General features: G+C 41.7%; 1 protein-coding gene across 1 annotated transcript in view; it reads right to left on the bottom strand.

Annotated features, from left to right (window-relative positions):
- Positions 1–13,652, bottom strand: part of cux2b (cut-like homeobox 2b) — an 82,500-nt gene extending 68,848 nt beyond the window's left edge. The window contains exon 1 of the mRNA XM_088377173.1: positions 13,250–13,652. Coding sequence (XP_088233299.1) covers positions 13,250–13,312 — 63 coding nt within the window. The 5' untranslated portion in view covers positions 13,313–13,652. The remainder of the gene's footprint in view (positions 1–13,249) is intronic.
- Between the last annotated feature and the right edge of the window lie 767 nt (positions 13,653–14,419).

Below are 14,419 nucleotides of genomic sequence, written 5' to 3'. Positions count from 1 at the left end.
TGATGATGTCAGCCCCCCCACCACTACTATCAATACAGGATATTAAAAACCAAGAAAAATTCACCAGCAATATCCATGAAGGCATTGAAAGTTGTTCTTATTGATGCTGCTTATTGGTAGCTCAACAAATCTACTCCAAAATAGACTTGTTAGCTGGTGTTCTATTGGCCCTGCACAAGGTCACGCCGTCTGACCAATAAGCTGCATTTAATTCTTACAGTCATCCATTAGCCCGTGCCATTTTTATTGCCCTTGTTTTTATGAGACAAACGAATCGACTGTCTATATGTGCCTGAAATATAGATTTCTTGATCCGAACCCCGGGCCGGGCTGGGCCTTCCCTCCACTCGGTATATGTCGAGGGCCAGGTAAAGTGAGCCCAGGCGCTGGAGAAGGGGGTGGAGTGAATCTGCCAGTCTCCTGGGGTATTCCCCACTGTCCCGTTAACTTCGATAAATCTCAGTGCTTTACGATTAGGTACATAAAATGAGTCATAGATCTAGACGGTAAATAAGAGCTTGTCAGTATGGCTGACGCCAGGTCCACCCCCTCCTCTGCCAGAGAGTCCCTCTGTACACTGACCATCAGGCTGCTGCTATTGAGCTAGGGTTAAAAAGGTTCTCATAAATAACGCTAATATTTCCCTCAGGGCAGATATGGTGCCACCCAGAGTCGTGCTTGCATCAACCGATCAAACCAAATTGTGCAGAATTATAGGAAGAGGACTGTCTAGCTAGAAGCAATATTTCAGGTCCTTTTTTTTGTGTATCTTTTTTAAAACTGCCAGTGCACTCTGTGTTTCCAATTACTTCATCGAGACAGGAAAGGCAAGAAGTTATCAGATCAATCCATCTCACATATCTTCAAACTGTATGCTGTACTCCAAGACACTGATGTCTTTTAATGGACCTTCAATCCATACTGGCAATTAAGCATGCAAAATCTCCCATTAAGTAACTCCACTTACAGTATATTTACTCCAGTTGTTGTTTAGGTGCTTTTCAGAGTCAGTTCTCGACAAGATGTGAGCAACAATAAGACTTGGGGCGTGGGAGCGTCGAGAGATGAGCACGGCTATGCTCCCGATGTACTAACAAAATGATGGACACTTCCTCAGCAGCGGCAGATAATCATTGCAGCCGATTGGTTTACACTGGTCCGGAATGACTCCCCAAATGACCACCTTTGCATATTAAATAGACAAACAGACAACCCAGATACACAAGGTCAGAGGACGAGAGAACAGCGACATATCAGCAGTGCCGTCATAGAGAATAAATGAAACCACAGCTGGTGACTGGCTCCTAATTGTTCATTCCTAATTCGACATAAAAGCTAAGCGCTGATTGATTCAGCATAAGTGCGTGATAAAGTGAACTACATGTGTTTGAACCCAAAACGAGGCTATTAGAGGAAGGGAGAGCAGAGGTCAATTGACACCCTTGAAACTACCGTATTTTCCGGACTATAAGGCGCACCTTCAATGAATGGCCCATTTTAAAACTTTGTCCTTATATAAGGCGTACCATTAATGCATCATGTCAGATTTTTAATCCAAATCAAATCATTCTCCATTTTATCTTTTTTATTTCAACTTCAGACGCAACAAATTACTTTATGATCACAAAATAATGATACATAGTCTTTTTGATTCATGATTCATAGTCTTCAGCGGGCCACTTATGGTTGAGTTCATGACACAATGCTTCGGGCCAGTTTAACTAAAGGGTTTCAAGAAACAGAATTATGACTACTTGCATTATCAAATGATATCTGAGATCATATCTAAGTGACTTTACATAAAATGTTGACAGAAGTGAAATAAATTTCACAATTGCAAAAGTGTGACTCCGGTGCTATATACAAATAGAATACCTCAATACAACAATTCGATAAATCGTAACATCTGTATTTTTCCCATCTTTGCTAACCATTATTCAGCATCATTTTAGCATTTTCTTACACATATAATTTCAATCTCTGACTTTTGAAAATCAAGACAAACTGTGTTTCAGATTTTAATTGCTTTTTTGCAACATGCTAATGGACTGCAATTTTCAGTGTCACTGATTCAGTGTCCCCAACAATATTTTTGGACAGTTTTCCACATGGAGATGACATGGAAATATTTTGAATATTTAGGATGGCTTGTTTTCTTATTTCATTATTTAACTAATGTGCTTGTGTTATGTGTTGTGATATTATTGATCTATACTTTTGACTTTGATAAATGATTTACTCCCATCAGGACAGAACAGTATTGATTTTACACCATGTTGCATTATTTGACCTTGCTCAACATTTTAATGCTTAAAAGGACACCGTTTTGTTTATGTATATATATATATTTGCAAATTCATTTTTAAAAGAAAATTACATATGTGAGAGACATAATTTTGATTTGCTGTATAATATTGCCCAATGCATACACATTTATTACAGTGTGAGACTTACCTCAGAAATGACTTGGTTGTAAATTCAGGCGCTCGTCTTTATTTACAGCGAAGGGGTATTCTTACAGCCGCATGAAAAAAGAACATTGGCACTACAGCTGGTTTAGCGCCTTACTCATATTACAGATGTGCATGCAAATGGAGAAGCCATATCTCTTTAGAGCAATGCACAATTGCACAGGAAAATACCATGAGTAATCTTCTAAATGTCGTCAGAGAAAAGCACTGAAATTGGCAGATGTGATGTCACATAAAACTAAATAGTAATTACATAATGGCAAAAAGGTAAAGCTCTCGTGGTCTGAGCTCACTGTTTCTTACCTCTGCCGTTCTGAAGTGTAAAAAAAGCAAACATTCCAGCAAATAAAGACAGCTGTCCAGCAACGGTCTTCCCAGCCACGATAGTATTGACCATAGTCAGATGCTCCGCTGATTAAAAATTGATCCATTTTGAAAAATCTAATCAACTGAATAGGGTTGTTTCGTAGGTGGGGAGGGGGTTGGTGTATGGTCGGAGATGGGGGGGTTGAGCAGCTACCGACAGACCTGTTATTAACCCCTGTGCCTCGGTGGAGCCCCTGCACCCCAGTTCACATCCCCCTGTGCCCTGGGACTAGACATTGCCCAGACGTTTTGAATTATTCAGCAGTCTGAGAGATGCTCCGGCCACTCGGCCTATTAAAGCCTACGGTAGGGGCTAGTGGCGCTAATGGACGGTCCAGAGGAGCCCCAGCTCCCTGTGGACAAGAGGAGCTTCTGAGGCTAGACTTCAGGGGATGTGAGAGCCAATTCAACAGTGGGAGAGGTCGCAGCAGGTTAATGACGCCGCACGTCTAGACGGACGCTGGACACACAGCCGTGGCCAAGAGGCAGTGGGGGTACAGCAATATAATTTTTGAATGAAAACCAGTTCTGTATTATTATGTATCAAAGACCAGCACTATAACCTGAGGCCAAGATCTGCAAATGACATGACAATCCTCCCTAAATGAACTAGATAAATATCCAATCTTTAGATTCTGGGGTCAAACATAGCAGAGCGGCAAGATCGTCCATACAGCACAACTTTGATTTGTGCAGAACAATACAAACAACTGGAGAGGGCCCTCAACTCCAGCACAAAGTCACTCAGTAATCAGGGCATCTCCCCCAGAGAGAGTGGATGGAAATCAGGGTGGGACTCATTTGGGAGCAGCTCAGTTACCATGTGTTCAATCGCCTTGGTGATCATGCGCATCCGCCCGAGGTCTCTAATGATGTAAACACCATAGGAAACACAGAAGAGAAAAAAAAAAAAAAAATGACCCCCGGGGTTTATCCCGATTTAGTCAGCAGAAGCAGAATGCACAAGTTGGATGTCTACCTGAAGGACTCCTCAAAGCAGAAGCTCATATATATATATATAAAAAAAGGTAAACCACACAGATATTGTGAGATTACCCTATAAGATTATCCTTCTGTCTGAGGTATGTTGAGAGTGCATTTATCCCAGTAATACAGACCCGAAGCAAGTCAACCCGACCCTCATAAATATTAAACATTTAAAATTTACAACCAAAACTCTTCATGTGTGTGGGGAAAGGCAACTACTGTCGAGCCAACTGAACTATGACGCGAATGGAATGTAAGCCAATAAAAGAAGTGCTGACTTACGAATAAAGTAGCAGCAGTAAATAAAACAAATTAAGCCCTACCTAACGTTTTTTTTAAACAGATGGCAAGAAGTATTTTCCAAAGAAAGTCTTATTGAGGACCTGGCCATTTTACAACATTCACACCTTTGGTTCTTTTCACTCGGGCAACATTGTCACATATCCTGAAGTGTCTGCTCTTTGCCTTACAGAGATGAGGTGCAAAAACGCTGCCTCTTTCGAAATCAGTGTTGATAATGGTGATCTGTTGAGATGATCGGAGCTCGCCACAAAATATGACCAAAACTGTTAAGTGCATTTGGAGCCCGTAGCAGATAAACAGTCTTTTGTGCATAGAGCACAAGAACATCCAGTCATCATTGTCGAAGAGGACAAACAGGCAGAGGCAGGACCATATTCTTATTACCAGCCAATGGAGATTTATGCACTTCAAGGTTGACTTCTTTGAAAGCGAAGGCTCGATAAGTTTGATGAAGCGGAATGAGTTTAGCCTTCAATAAGTACTATCTGTGCTGGACTGAACTGCCACACTCTTCCTTATCCGTGATCTGATGCCAAGCACATTTACTCTTGAGGTCAAAAACACTGCCATGATTGAACAGAATCAAGGGCATCCTGTGGAAGGCCACTGAAGGGACACAGACACGCCCCAAACCTTTTACACAAATGTAATCTCTGCAGCTCCCTTAACTCAAGGTGACCAGGCACATAATTTACAGATCGTCATGAGATGATGCTGCCCATGTTTAAAAAGACAGCACAAGCAACATCATCCATTCAAACCACAGAGTAAAATGCTTCCAAAAGTTTGGAGGAAGCAGAAATCCACATGAATAGCAAATTACTTTGGCTGTACGGAGCAAGAGTGTCTACTTATCATACAGAAGTACTGAGCACAGTTTAAATCAGCAATTTGAGGCCCGCGTGCCACATGCGGCCCAGAACTGACCCCCGAGTGGCCCAGCCTGACTGAATTGAATCACATTCTAATATTGGAACCACATGAATTGGGTCATTTCAAAATATAACATCAAGTTTGAATTAAACACTGGAAGGCTAAACATTCCAATGAGATCTGTTCAACGCTATCAAATTTACATGACTTTCCACTGCCTAACCTGTTGTTTATATTTTAGGTTGACCCCCACCCCTCAACTCTCTCCCAAATTTCAGTTACTTAGGGCACACCGCCACAAGCCTGGAGCAATGTTTAGCTAAACCTGCTGTCTATGTAGGCAGGGAGAGTCCCCGGAGGGCTGAACAATCAGACAATTTCAAGATCATGAAGCATTAAACCAATCCCGGCAGGGTACACTAATTAAACAGCCGAGCCCAGCACAGCCAACCAATCCCCACAGAGCAATTAAATCCATCCCCTCTAAAACACTGTGGAACCTGTCTGGGGAAAACTGCTGAGGAGTGAGAGAGCAAGAAATGGGAGAGCGGGAGAGGGAAGAAAATATCATAAAATTCATCTGGAAAAGACTACAGGAGGATTGCAACAGGAGGCTAACGAGGGAAATTGGGGGTGTGAAAGGTCTTGAATTCAGTTCTTTGTTCCTTTTTCACCTTTTGACAAATATATAAAAATGTCTTAACAGTCATTCATTTGTCTTGGAGTGTTTTTGTGTATGTGATGGGCGCCTCTATTACCACACTTAAAAGAGAAAAATAGTGACCCGCTTACAGTCTTCCCCTGCATATTTAATTAAGCTTACAAGGTCTAGAAAGCACTCATGAGACCAAGCAGGACTAAAGAACAGCCTGGAGGTCTATATTACACGCCGGCAAAGCTAACAGATTCAAACCCTTGTCAATATACCATAGCCCAAACGAAATGAACAGGTGACAATGGAGACATGACATTGGTGTTGTAGATTTGAGGAACAACAAAATGTATTCCATTGAAAAGCTAGGGGAAGAGATTCATTATACTCCTTTGCATACCATCTGTTAGTATTCACCGACAGAATTGCTTACAATGACTACATAATGTATTTGTGCATTTTTGCGAAATCCTGCGTGGCAAAATTCTCCCATTCTCTCCGGGAATTTTTTATTTTTTTTTTAGATGAAACAAAGGGGTAATTTGGTGGAGAGGAAGCAAGAATGTGGAAGGGCAAGAATTTGAGTGGGAGTGCCTCATAACAAGGACGCAAGAGATAGTGTGGACTTGCTCTTTTCTCCACCAAACGAGTCGACATATAAATCACAAAGCCCCGCTTCACGTCTTTACTTCCTCTTCCTCTCCATTAAAAATGATAAACTATACCTCTTGAAGCCACTCGCTCGCTTTAGGACCCCAGTCTACACCTTTCTGGTGAAGCAGCACGAGTGCATGACTCAGATTTATTCTATGCCCTCACATTGTTGGAGATGAATAAAAGAGTAATTAGCTGTGTGACGGGGTGGGGGGGGACTGACACAACCCCGACCCATCCATCAGTTTTTCGCCGTAGCACACTTTCTGTATTATACTGTAGAAATGCAGCTTTGTAACAATAATAATAATAAGTGGACTACACACAAAAGACCATCATGCATCTTGCATACATGGCTGGCACGCACCGGTCTGCTTCTCCTGTATGGGAAAGGAAACACACTCCAGCACCAACACATAATGAGAGCAGCCGAGGTCCCCAAAGACAACCTGGAGAGGGTTAGAGAAGCATTGATCTCATGAGTGCACTGGGCCCAGGAGTACCCATCACACTATGCTATCATGCGTTACATGACAAGCAACATAAGAACACACGCAGCCACGACTCCCGTTTTCAGTCAGAAAGAATGAAATCGCCTAAAATGAAAATCAAGTGGAACACGGTCAGATGAGGCACGGTAGGTCGTGATGTGGCGACACAATGCAGGTGGGGTGGGGGTGGGGGGGGCTTTTGTTGGAAAGCCTGTGATATGAACAAGAAAGGACTGGTGCTCAATATGTGTGCACTGGCGTCAGCTGGTAAAAACAAATAAAGCCAAGGCCGCGGTGGAGAAACACAGCTCGATATGAACTCGCCGGGCAGGGGGGCCGGCTGTCGACAGGGAGAGAGGGCACAGCTTTATACTCATGCCGATGAGCCATTACCTCTCTGCTGATGCTTCCTACTGCCCGTGTGTGAGGGAAGAAGAGGCCGCCCTACCACTACAAAGCAATCCTCCCGCAGACTAATGTGTCCCCTAAGTTTTGTTAAAGCTGGTTATTTACTCCTGCAGAGCAATCGCTTCCGCCTCAGGGCAGCAGAAGACTGCTATAAAAAATTAGGCATCTCAGTGAACCACCGTCATCTACCAAGGGTACGCTTGAGCTGGGCGGGGGTTGAGCTACTGCTTTGAGACATCGGAAAATATGGCAGACCATTCAAAACCAGATCATCAATGTATTCAAATCAGTGATATGGAATGTAAGAGTATGCCAACTAGTATGCTCTTAATTATTTTTTAAATTTTCAAGTCATTAAACAGCAAAGTAATGGACGGTCATATTAACACATTCCAAAAACCTTAAATAATCTTGATGTAGTGTATATTATATAACAATCTTAAGCCAGACAGCCGAAAATACTTATGAAGATGAAAAAGATGTAACCTTTAGTAAACGTTTAAGTATACGGTATTTGTAACTAGGTTGTTCTCAGAAATAGTGGTCAGCTGCAGATGGTGACCCAATTTGAGAGTCAATACTTTTTTTCTCTTTAAAATCAATCACCAGATTTGACTGATTTTGAGGATCTGCCACAAGAAATTCTCAATTTGCACACATTGCAAGACGCTTTTGTACTACCTCCAGCTTCCACATTTAAAATATTTCCATACTGTAGACATTATTGTTACATGACGCTAGCTGCATGTTAGCTTCCTACAACAACGACCGGAATATTGCCCCACTGGCTGTGCTTACTCTTACGGTTCCGGCTGTGTTGCAATGTTGCACAGATGAGCATCAACAAAACAAATATCGTTCGTTGCCAGGAAAAAGGTAATGACAATAAAGCTGATTGATTGATTGATTGATTGATTGATTGATTGATTGATTGATTGATTGATTGATTGATTGATTGATTGATTGATTGATTGATTGATTGATTGATTAATTGATTAATTGATTGATCGATTTCCATGGCTGTGCAATCAAATGTTCATTGTTCAACTGATTGCACCGCAAGAGCAATTGTTCAACACCATCAACATCATCACCATAACTGTAACTGTATGAGTACTACATGTTGTGTATGTATATAAGGGTTTGTATGTTTGAATATGATTGCATGCATTTGAAAGGCTATTAAAGTGACATATTTATGATAGACAATTCTGGCTTTAAGGGAGAGTATCAATTATTTGCATAAAATCACAACTCACAGTAAAGCTCAGTCCCAGTCCCCCTTATTTATTGGTGAATTCATGAATAGCAAACAGCAGATACTTGGGTATACCGGACATTATATTGCAAAGCGGGAGCTATACCTTTTAACAGTCTTTGCTGAACTGAGGTGTTTAAAACTGTGTTTAAACATGAACTGTGTAAATATGACTTGTGAGAAATGTGGCCAGTACGATTTCAGAAACAATAATGTCACAGCGGAGCTTATCAAAACACCGCACATACAGCAGCGTGAAGACAGGAGTAGAAGCATGGCAAAAAAAAAAAAATGGATAGGTATGGAAATCTACTTGAAGGAAGGTCAGAGTGATTAAGCTGACATTAATGACAGGCCTAGTCTTCAAGTGTGAATGCTGAGCGTAGCTCTCTCTAAACCCATTTGTCATTCGTCTTCCAACGCTCAAGCATCTGCTTTGAAGTCTCTACCACTAATGCTACACAGTGAGGTTAAACAGCTTAACGCTAAAGTCTGTTTCACTCCTCTCACGCTCTAATGTTCCCAGTTTTATATATATATATATATATATATATATATATATATATATATATATATAGAGAGAGAGAGAGAGAGATATTTAGATATACTGGGGTTATTGCTCCTGGATTTCACATCTCAATTTGCCCCAGATGGTTATGTAAAACTCCACTTCCTCGTTTTCCTTTGTTGGTAATGTCAAAAGAAAAGAGGGCCAGCCCAAAGGATGCCAGATTGTGACAGACATGGCCCACCCTTGGAGTCAAATAAGTAGTGATGATAGTGAGGGGCCTACATTTATAAGAGGACTCGAGCCAGTGCGTTTACATTTAAAAGCAGCATTTAATCTGCGACACATTCGAAAGACCTGCCAACATGAGACAGTTGTGAAGGATGGATTAAAAAACACAGTACGGTACCCACTTTGAGGCTTTTGAGAGCCAGCTCAGCTTCGAAACCAAACGATACAGTCATTAGGACAAATAATACACGATCGGAGGAGCTCAGACAGATTTACTCCCCACTACAATGAGATTACACTGAGACATGTGACATTAACAGTATCTGCAAACAAATATTTAAAGCATGAATGAATGAGAGACAGACAGTGATTTTCACAGCCAATTTGAGATTGGGACATTGTGTGTGTGCATGTGTGTGTGTGGAATCTACTGGCAAACAGCTCACAGAGCGGGCTGGCAGCCGAGGCATCCAAGCTCACAGGCAGCAAAGCAATTTCACTGTTTGGCAATACTGTTGTCTATGTGTGTGGATTAGAGCTGACACCAGAGCAACTGAGTCATGCTGAACGTAGTACCTACCGCTTTTGTTTGTGGTCTAAAAGAACCCCCCCCCCCTCCCCCTTGCCACCTCTTAAATTCATGGAAGAATGGAAACAGGGTCAAGAAATGGTAAGAAATTATTGAGGCATTATTTCGCCAAATGAGCACAGCAGGGCACACATCAGGAGAAACAACAGACGGCTGGATTTGAGTGAAAATAAGGGCAGGTACTGAGCGCAATGCGTTTTGAAATAAATGCTGTATTTCAAATCCTTTTACTATCTCAAAACAATGTAAATACTGTACATGAATGCAAACAGAGCCAAAAAGTCATCAAAAGTAAAATGGACCACACCCTGTCAGCTTTAGAAATGACTCGCTCTCCCGCTACCGCACTGGCCCAGGGTTCTTCCCTCGGCCTGGCAGGAGAGACCCTGACCTGTCCTTTTCATGCCCGCCCACAGAAATGCCATCTGGCCGGTGTGAATGATTACCACAGCAACGGCCGGGTGACCTGAAGCCAGCGGGAACCAAGGTCACCCCACCTCAGAGCTTCTCACTCTCAGTGCCCTCTTTTCATCAGCCTGCAGGTGAATTATTCATCCTAAACAACTCAGAGGCACAACTCTACTGTGCCAACACTTCATATAATGAGAAAGTAAATGTTGCGGCGTTAACTGCTGATATAAATAGCCCCAACTGTCATGCGATAAACGCAAGAATGGCATTTGGGGTCGTGCAATTGCTGTAATGATTATGCATGTGGTGAAAAAATAACAATAGACTCAAATTTAACTGCAATAAAACAATGTGCTCAAATCGTACACTGCCTGAGCTATCTTCAAATGGTTTGTGAGAATAAAGTCTTCAAATTGTTCACGCGTCAGTGCAAGAAAACAGCTCAGTCATGAATTCAATTTTAACAAACCTTAAAAGCTGATTGTGACAAGGGCAACGGTTATTTTCATTCCCAAGGGCACAGAGTGTTTGAATTGCACTGCACAAAAGCTTTTTAAACTAGTTTAATTCATATTATACTTCCACAGCACGGACTACAATTTTGAAACTCTCCTGACTCATAAAATGATTAATAAATACGTTTCTGAATTACAACCGACACTCAACAGTTACAAGTGAAAGTCCACAATTCAAATTTACTATATTTGTTGTCCTTTTACCATGCTGCTTTTACCACTTAAAATGATAGTGACTAGTAAATGTTAGTATTACTAGCCTCTTCTTGCATCAACCATATTAATGAGTACATTTCTCTACTTGGCAAAAATGAGAATAATAATAATCCTAAATCATTTGTAAATCTGGATTCAAACAGTTTTACAGTGGGGATTTTTTTAAAAACAATAGTAGAAGGACACAAGATACTGTAATCATTTTGCACTCGAGTTCCCGCTTTAGCAGTTACAGTACTTTAAGTCTGTGAAGGGAGAGACAGATGTCATGCATTACAGTTGCCGCTTTGGTTGAAAAATTTCAGTGATTTTATTTACAAGAGATGTTCATTGAACAATATGCTTATTATTGCAGTTATTTTTTTACAGTGATGATGATGAGTACAACTACTCTGCATCAAAAATGACATGCGACAGGGGGGAATTACATGTGCCTCACAGAATGGAACATAGTTATTTTCCACTGCAATCATTCACGTCTTAAATGTAAATATGGCTAACGGTGTAGAAAAAAAAACAAGACTGAGGAACGCTATAAGACTTTTTTATACATTGGCATAACACGAGGTGCACAATGTTGTTTAGTAGAGATGTATCAAAAAATATCTTTGCAAGAACAATAACGCTATGTTTTCAAAAACACATTTGCTTATCAATGGTTATTATTATGGTTGTAGTTTGATAGTGCAGTATTTCTAATTTTGGTTTGGCCACTTCATGAGACAACGCATTTAACACATCTCCCAGTGTACCAGAGTAATTTCTGCAAACCTTAACAAAGATAATAAACAACCTAAAATAAATTTGCATTATTATCATGGCAAGGCAGATTGTTTGATGCAATTTTTGTTTTTTGGTGTTTTATCTATCTATTTAGATGCTGCAAATGCAAGCGAACATATTTTGGCCGATAGGTGAAGCTCCTGTACAGGATTAGGTAATGTATGTTTTGTAGGGATAATTAAGGTGATACTATTTTTGCAGACTGTCATGATAGGTTGGGGGATCTGGGGCAGCTGGGAATGTCGCTACGAGGCTATTCTGTGTTTTTTTTTAAAAAATCGTAAATGCTGATGAATACTTCTTGGTCCTGTTAGGTGAGAACCAGCCACAATCGTGTGACGGTGGCCCGGAAGAGAGGGCGGTCCAGCGGCCAGGAGCTGCAACAACACTCGACACCAATACACACCAGATGTGATTGTTTCTGCCCGGTAGGCTTTGGCGAGGGGGCGGGCTGCCATGCTCCTGTCATTTGTCATGATACACGACATCAGTCAGACGGCGGAGATGGTGCCCTTGCGCCGGCCGAGGCTGATTTACAAACATTAGCAGGGAATACGATTACACAGCCCCCACCGACCCCCCGCACGAGCAGCCCTATGCGGCTTCGGGGGAGCGGGGATCGAGAGGGAGGGCAGCAGAAACCACTGATGATTTCAACCAACACTGCTTTCTTTAAAAAAAAAAAAAAAAAGCATAAAACAAAACCGCCTGGTATTGTGGTTCACCAATTCAACTTTGCGTCTAACGGTGTGGTCAAGCTATAACGATATGTCAGTCTGCAATAAAACAAACTAGTGCTCACCTGCCACATTCCCCACGCTAGCCGATAAGACACATTTCTGTGCCGCAAAAGTCCACCAGATGATCGTTTGGAGGCTTCAAAGACGATTCCCCCAAATCGTGTTTGTTTGCTTATTGATCAATGGCAAACCTCGATGTCCAGTCCTCGCGTTACGACCAACGTGCTTCCGTCAAATGTAACAGCACAAGCAAATGCCTTCGTAAAGACAAAAATAAAACTTGCAAAAAAAAAAAAAAAAAAAAACTTGTCAGCTTGTAGGCTGCAAGGAGCTAAAACGACGTTAAATTTGGGTTAAAGCTAAAGACCGGTGCAGCCACCAGCACCGCGACGTCCGTCAACCCAAACTGCATAAAACACGAAGCTGTGTGAAAAGTTACCATGCAAGGAAAGCGACTCAACGGCGCATTAAAAGTTTCCATACATGTGAGCACGGCGGTGCAAGCAGCTCACGGTCGAGATTTTAGCAAAAATAGCAAAAATAACAGTGCTGTCCACGGTGCTGATCCCAGATCGGTGTGGCTCGCTGAGGCTGTGCTGCTCCGCGGTCGCTCCACGCTGATCAATGATTGAACCGAACAAAGGCAGAACACGGATCAATTTCTAATAAGTAGCGATGCAAAGCACGCTGCTTTCACTCTCACGGTCACCTAAAAAGATCCGTGACACTTCCATGCACAAAAGAATAGTTGCCACCGGAGAAATAAAGCGAGAATGAGGAAAATAGCACTAACCTGAAGCCGCCGTAGATCAAATTTCTTCCAATATTGAAACATCGATCCTACATCGGCGGCCATCTTGGGGGATATTGAGGAGATTTTTTTCAGTGGCTGCAATAAATATGTGGGCTGGATTCCCCCCAGTTAAAGCGCCTTTATGGGCACGAGTGCCACTTTGACAAAAACACACAACACGACTCCGCCGATACGTTTGTCATCACGTCTGATTCGAATGTTTGGAAGTCGTACGAAAGGGGGGTAAAGTAGATTTTGGCAGCACCACTTTAAAAGTAAACGCCGACTGATTGGGCTAAGCCCCCGTCCGTCCACAACATTAACTGGACAATTGAACTTGATTTTGCTTTGGCAAAGTTATCAATACTGACGTAAAGCCCGTGGTTAATCGATGGCGTCTGAAGAAAGGAGAGAAGGAGATGATGAGTAGATCAGTGCAGTTCAGGGAATTTAGCCAAGCCCACTTGTTTCTCTAGAAGCTCACTTTCTACATGGGAGTAGCCAATAAAATACATTATTGACCCGTCCTATCAAGTAATAGCCTATAGTTAGCGTAATTACAAAAAAGTATTAGTTTGCTTATCAGTTTAATTGTATTTTACAGAATAGTGTCCCTCCACAACAATTGATCATTTATACACCGTATATCCAAAATTTCAATTAAATAACATGACTAAAATGTTGATGTGAGTTTTCATCGTGCAAATCTTCGAATTTGAAACTTCTGCTTAAAAATCAAGTGCAGATCTGTTCATGGATTGCAAAACAGACACGCACGCACGCACACACACGCGTACACGCACGCGCACAAAGACTTCATATTTCCAAAATCTCCCCTGTATGGGATGAAATGTTTTGCAATCTGATCACTTATTTAATGTGTATTAGTATTAATGGAGCATATCCGATGTTTGTATTTATTAGCTGAATTCACACCCTGGCAAATAAGCCTGATTGCACAGTTAAATTATATGTTAATTGTGAGCATAGCCGGACAGCTAACGTTTTGTCAAATTATTCACTTAGGCTACAGGGGTTTCCTTCTTTATTGCTCTGGACATGCGCTGCACAAATGATAGGTGCTCCCCCTGCTGATACCACAGGGTCAAAGGCAATGAAATGTACATGACGTCTAGTGCCATTACTTTCATTAAAACTTCAAGAGAATAT

Source organism: Syngnathus floridae, chromosome 5 (assembly GCF_059516105.1).
Source record: "Syngnathus floridae isolate MCC-2025c chromosome 5, RoL_Sflo_1.0, whole genome shotgun sequence".
Classification (NCBI taxonomy): domain Eukaryota; kingdom Metazoa; phylum Chordata; class Actinopteri; order Syngnathiformes; family Syngnathidae; genus Syngnathus; species Syngnathus floridae.
This window is presented reverse-complemented; position numbering and strand designations above follow the sequence as displayed.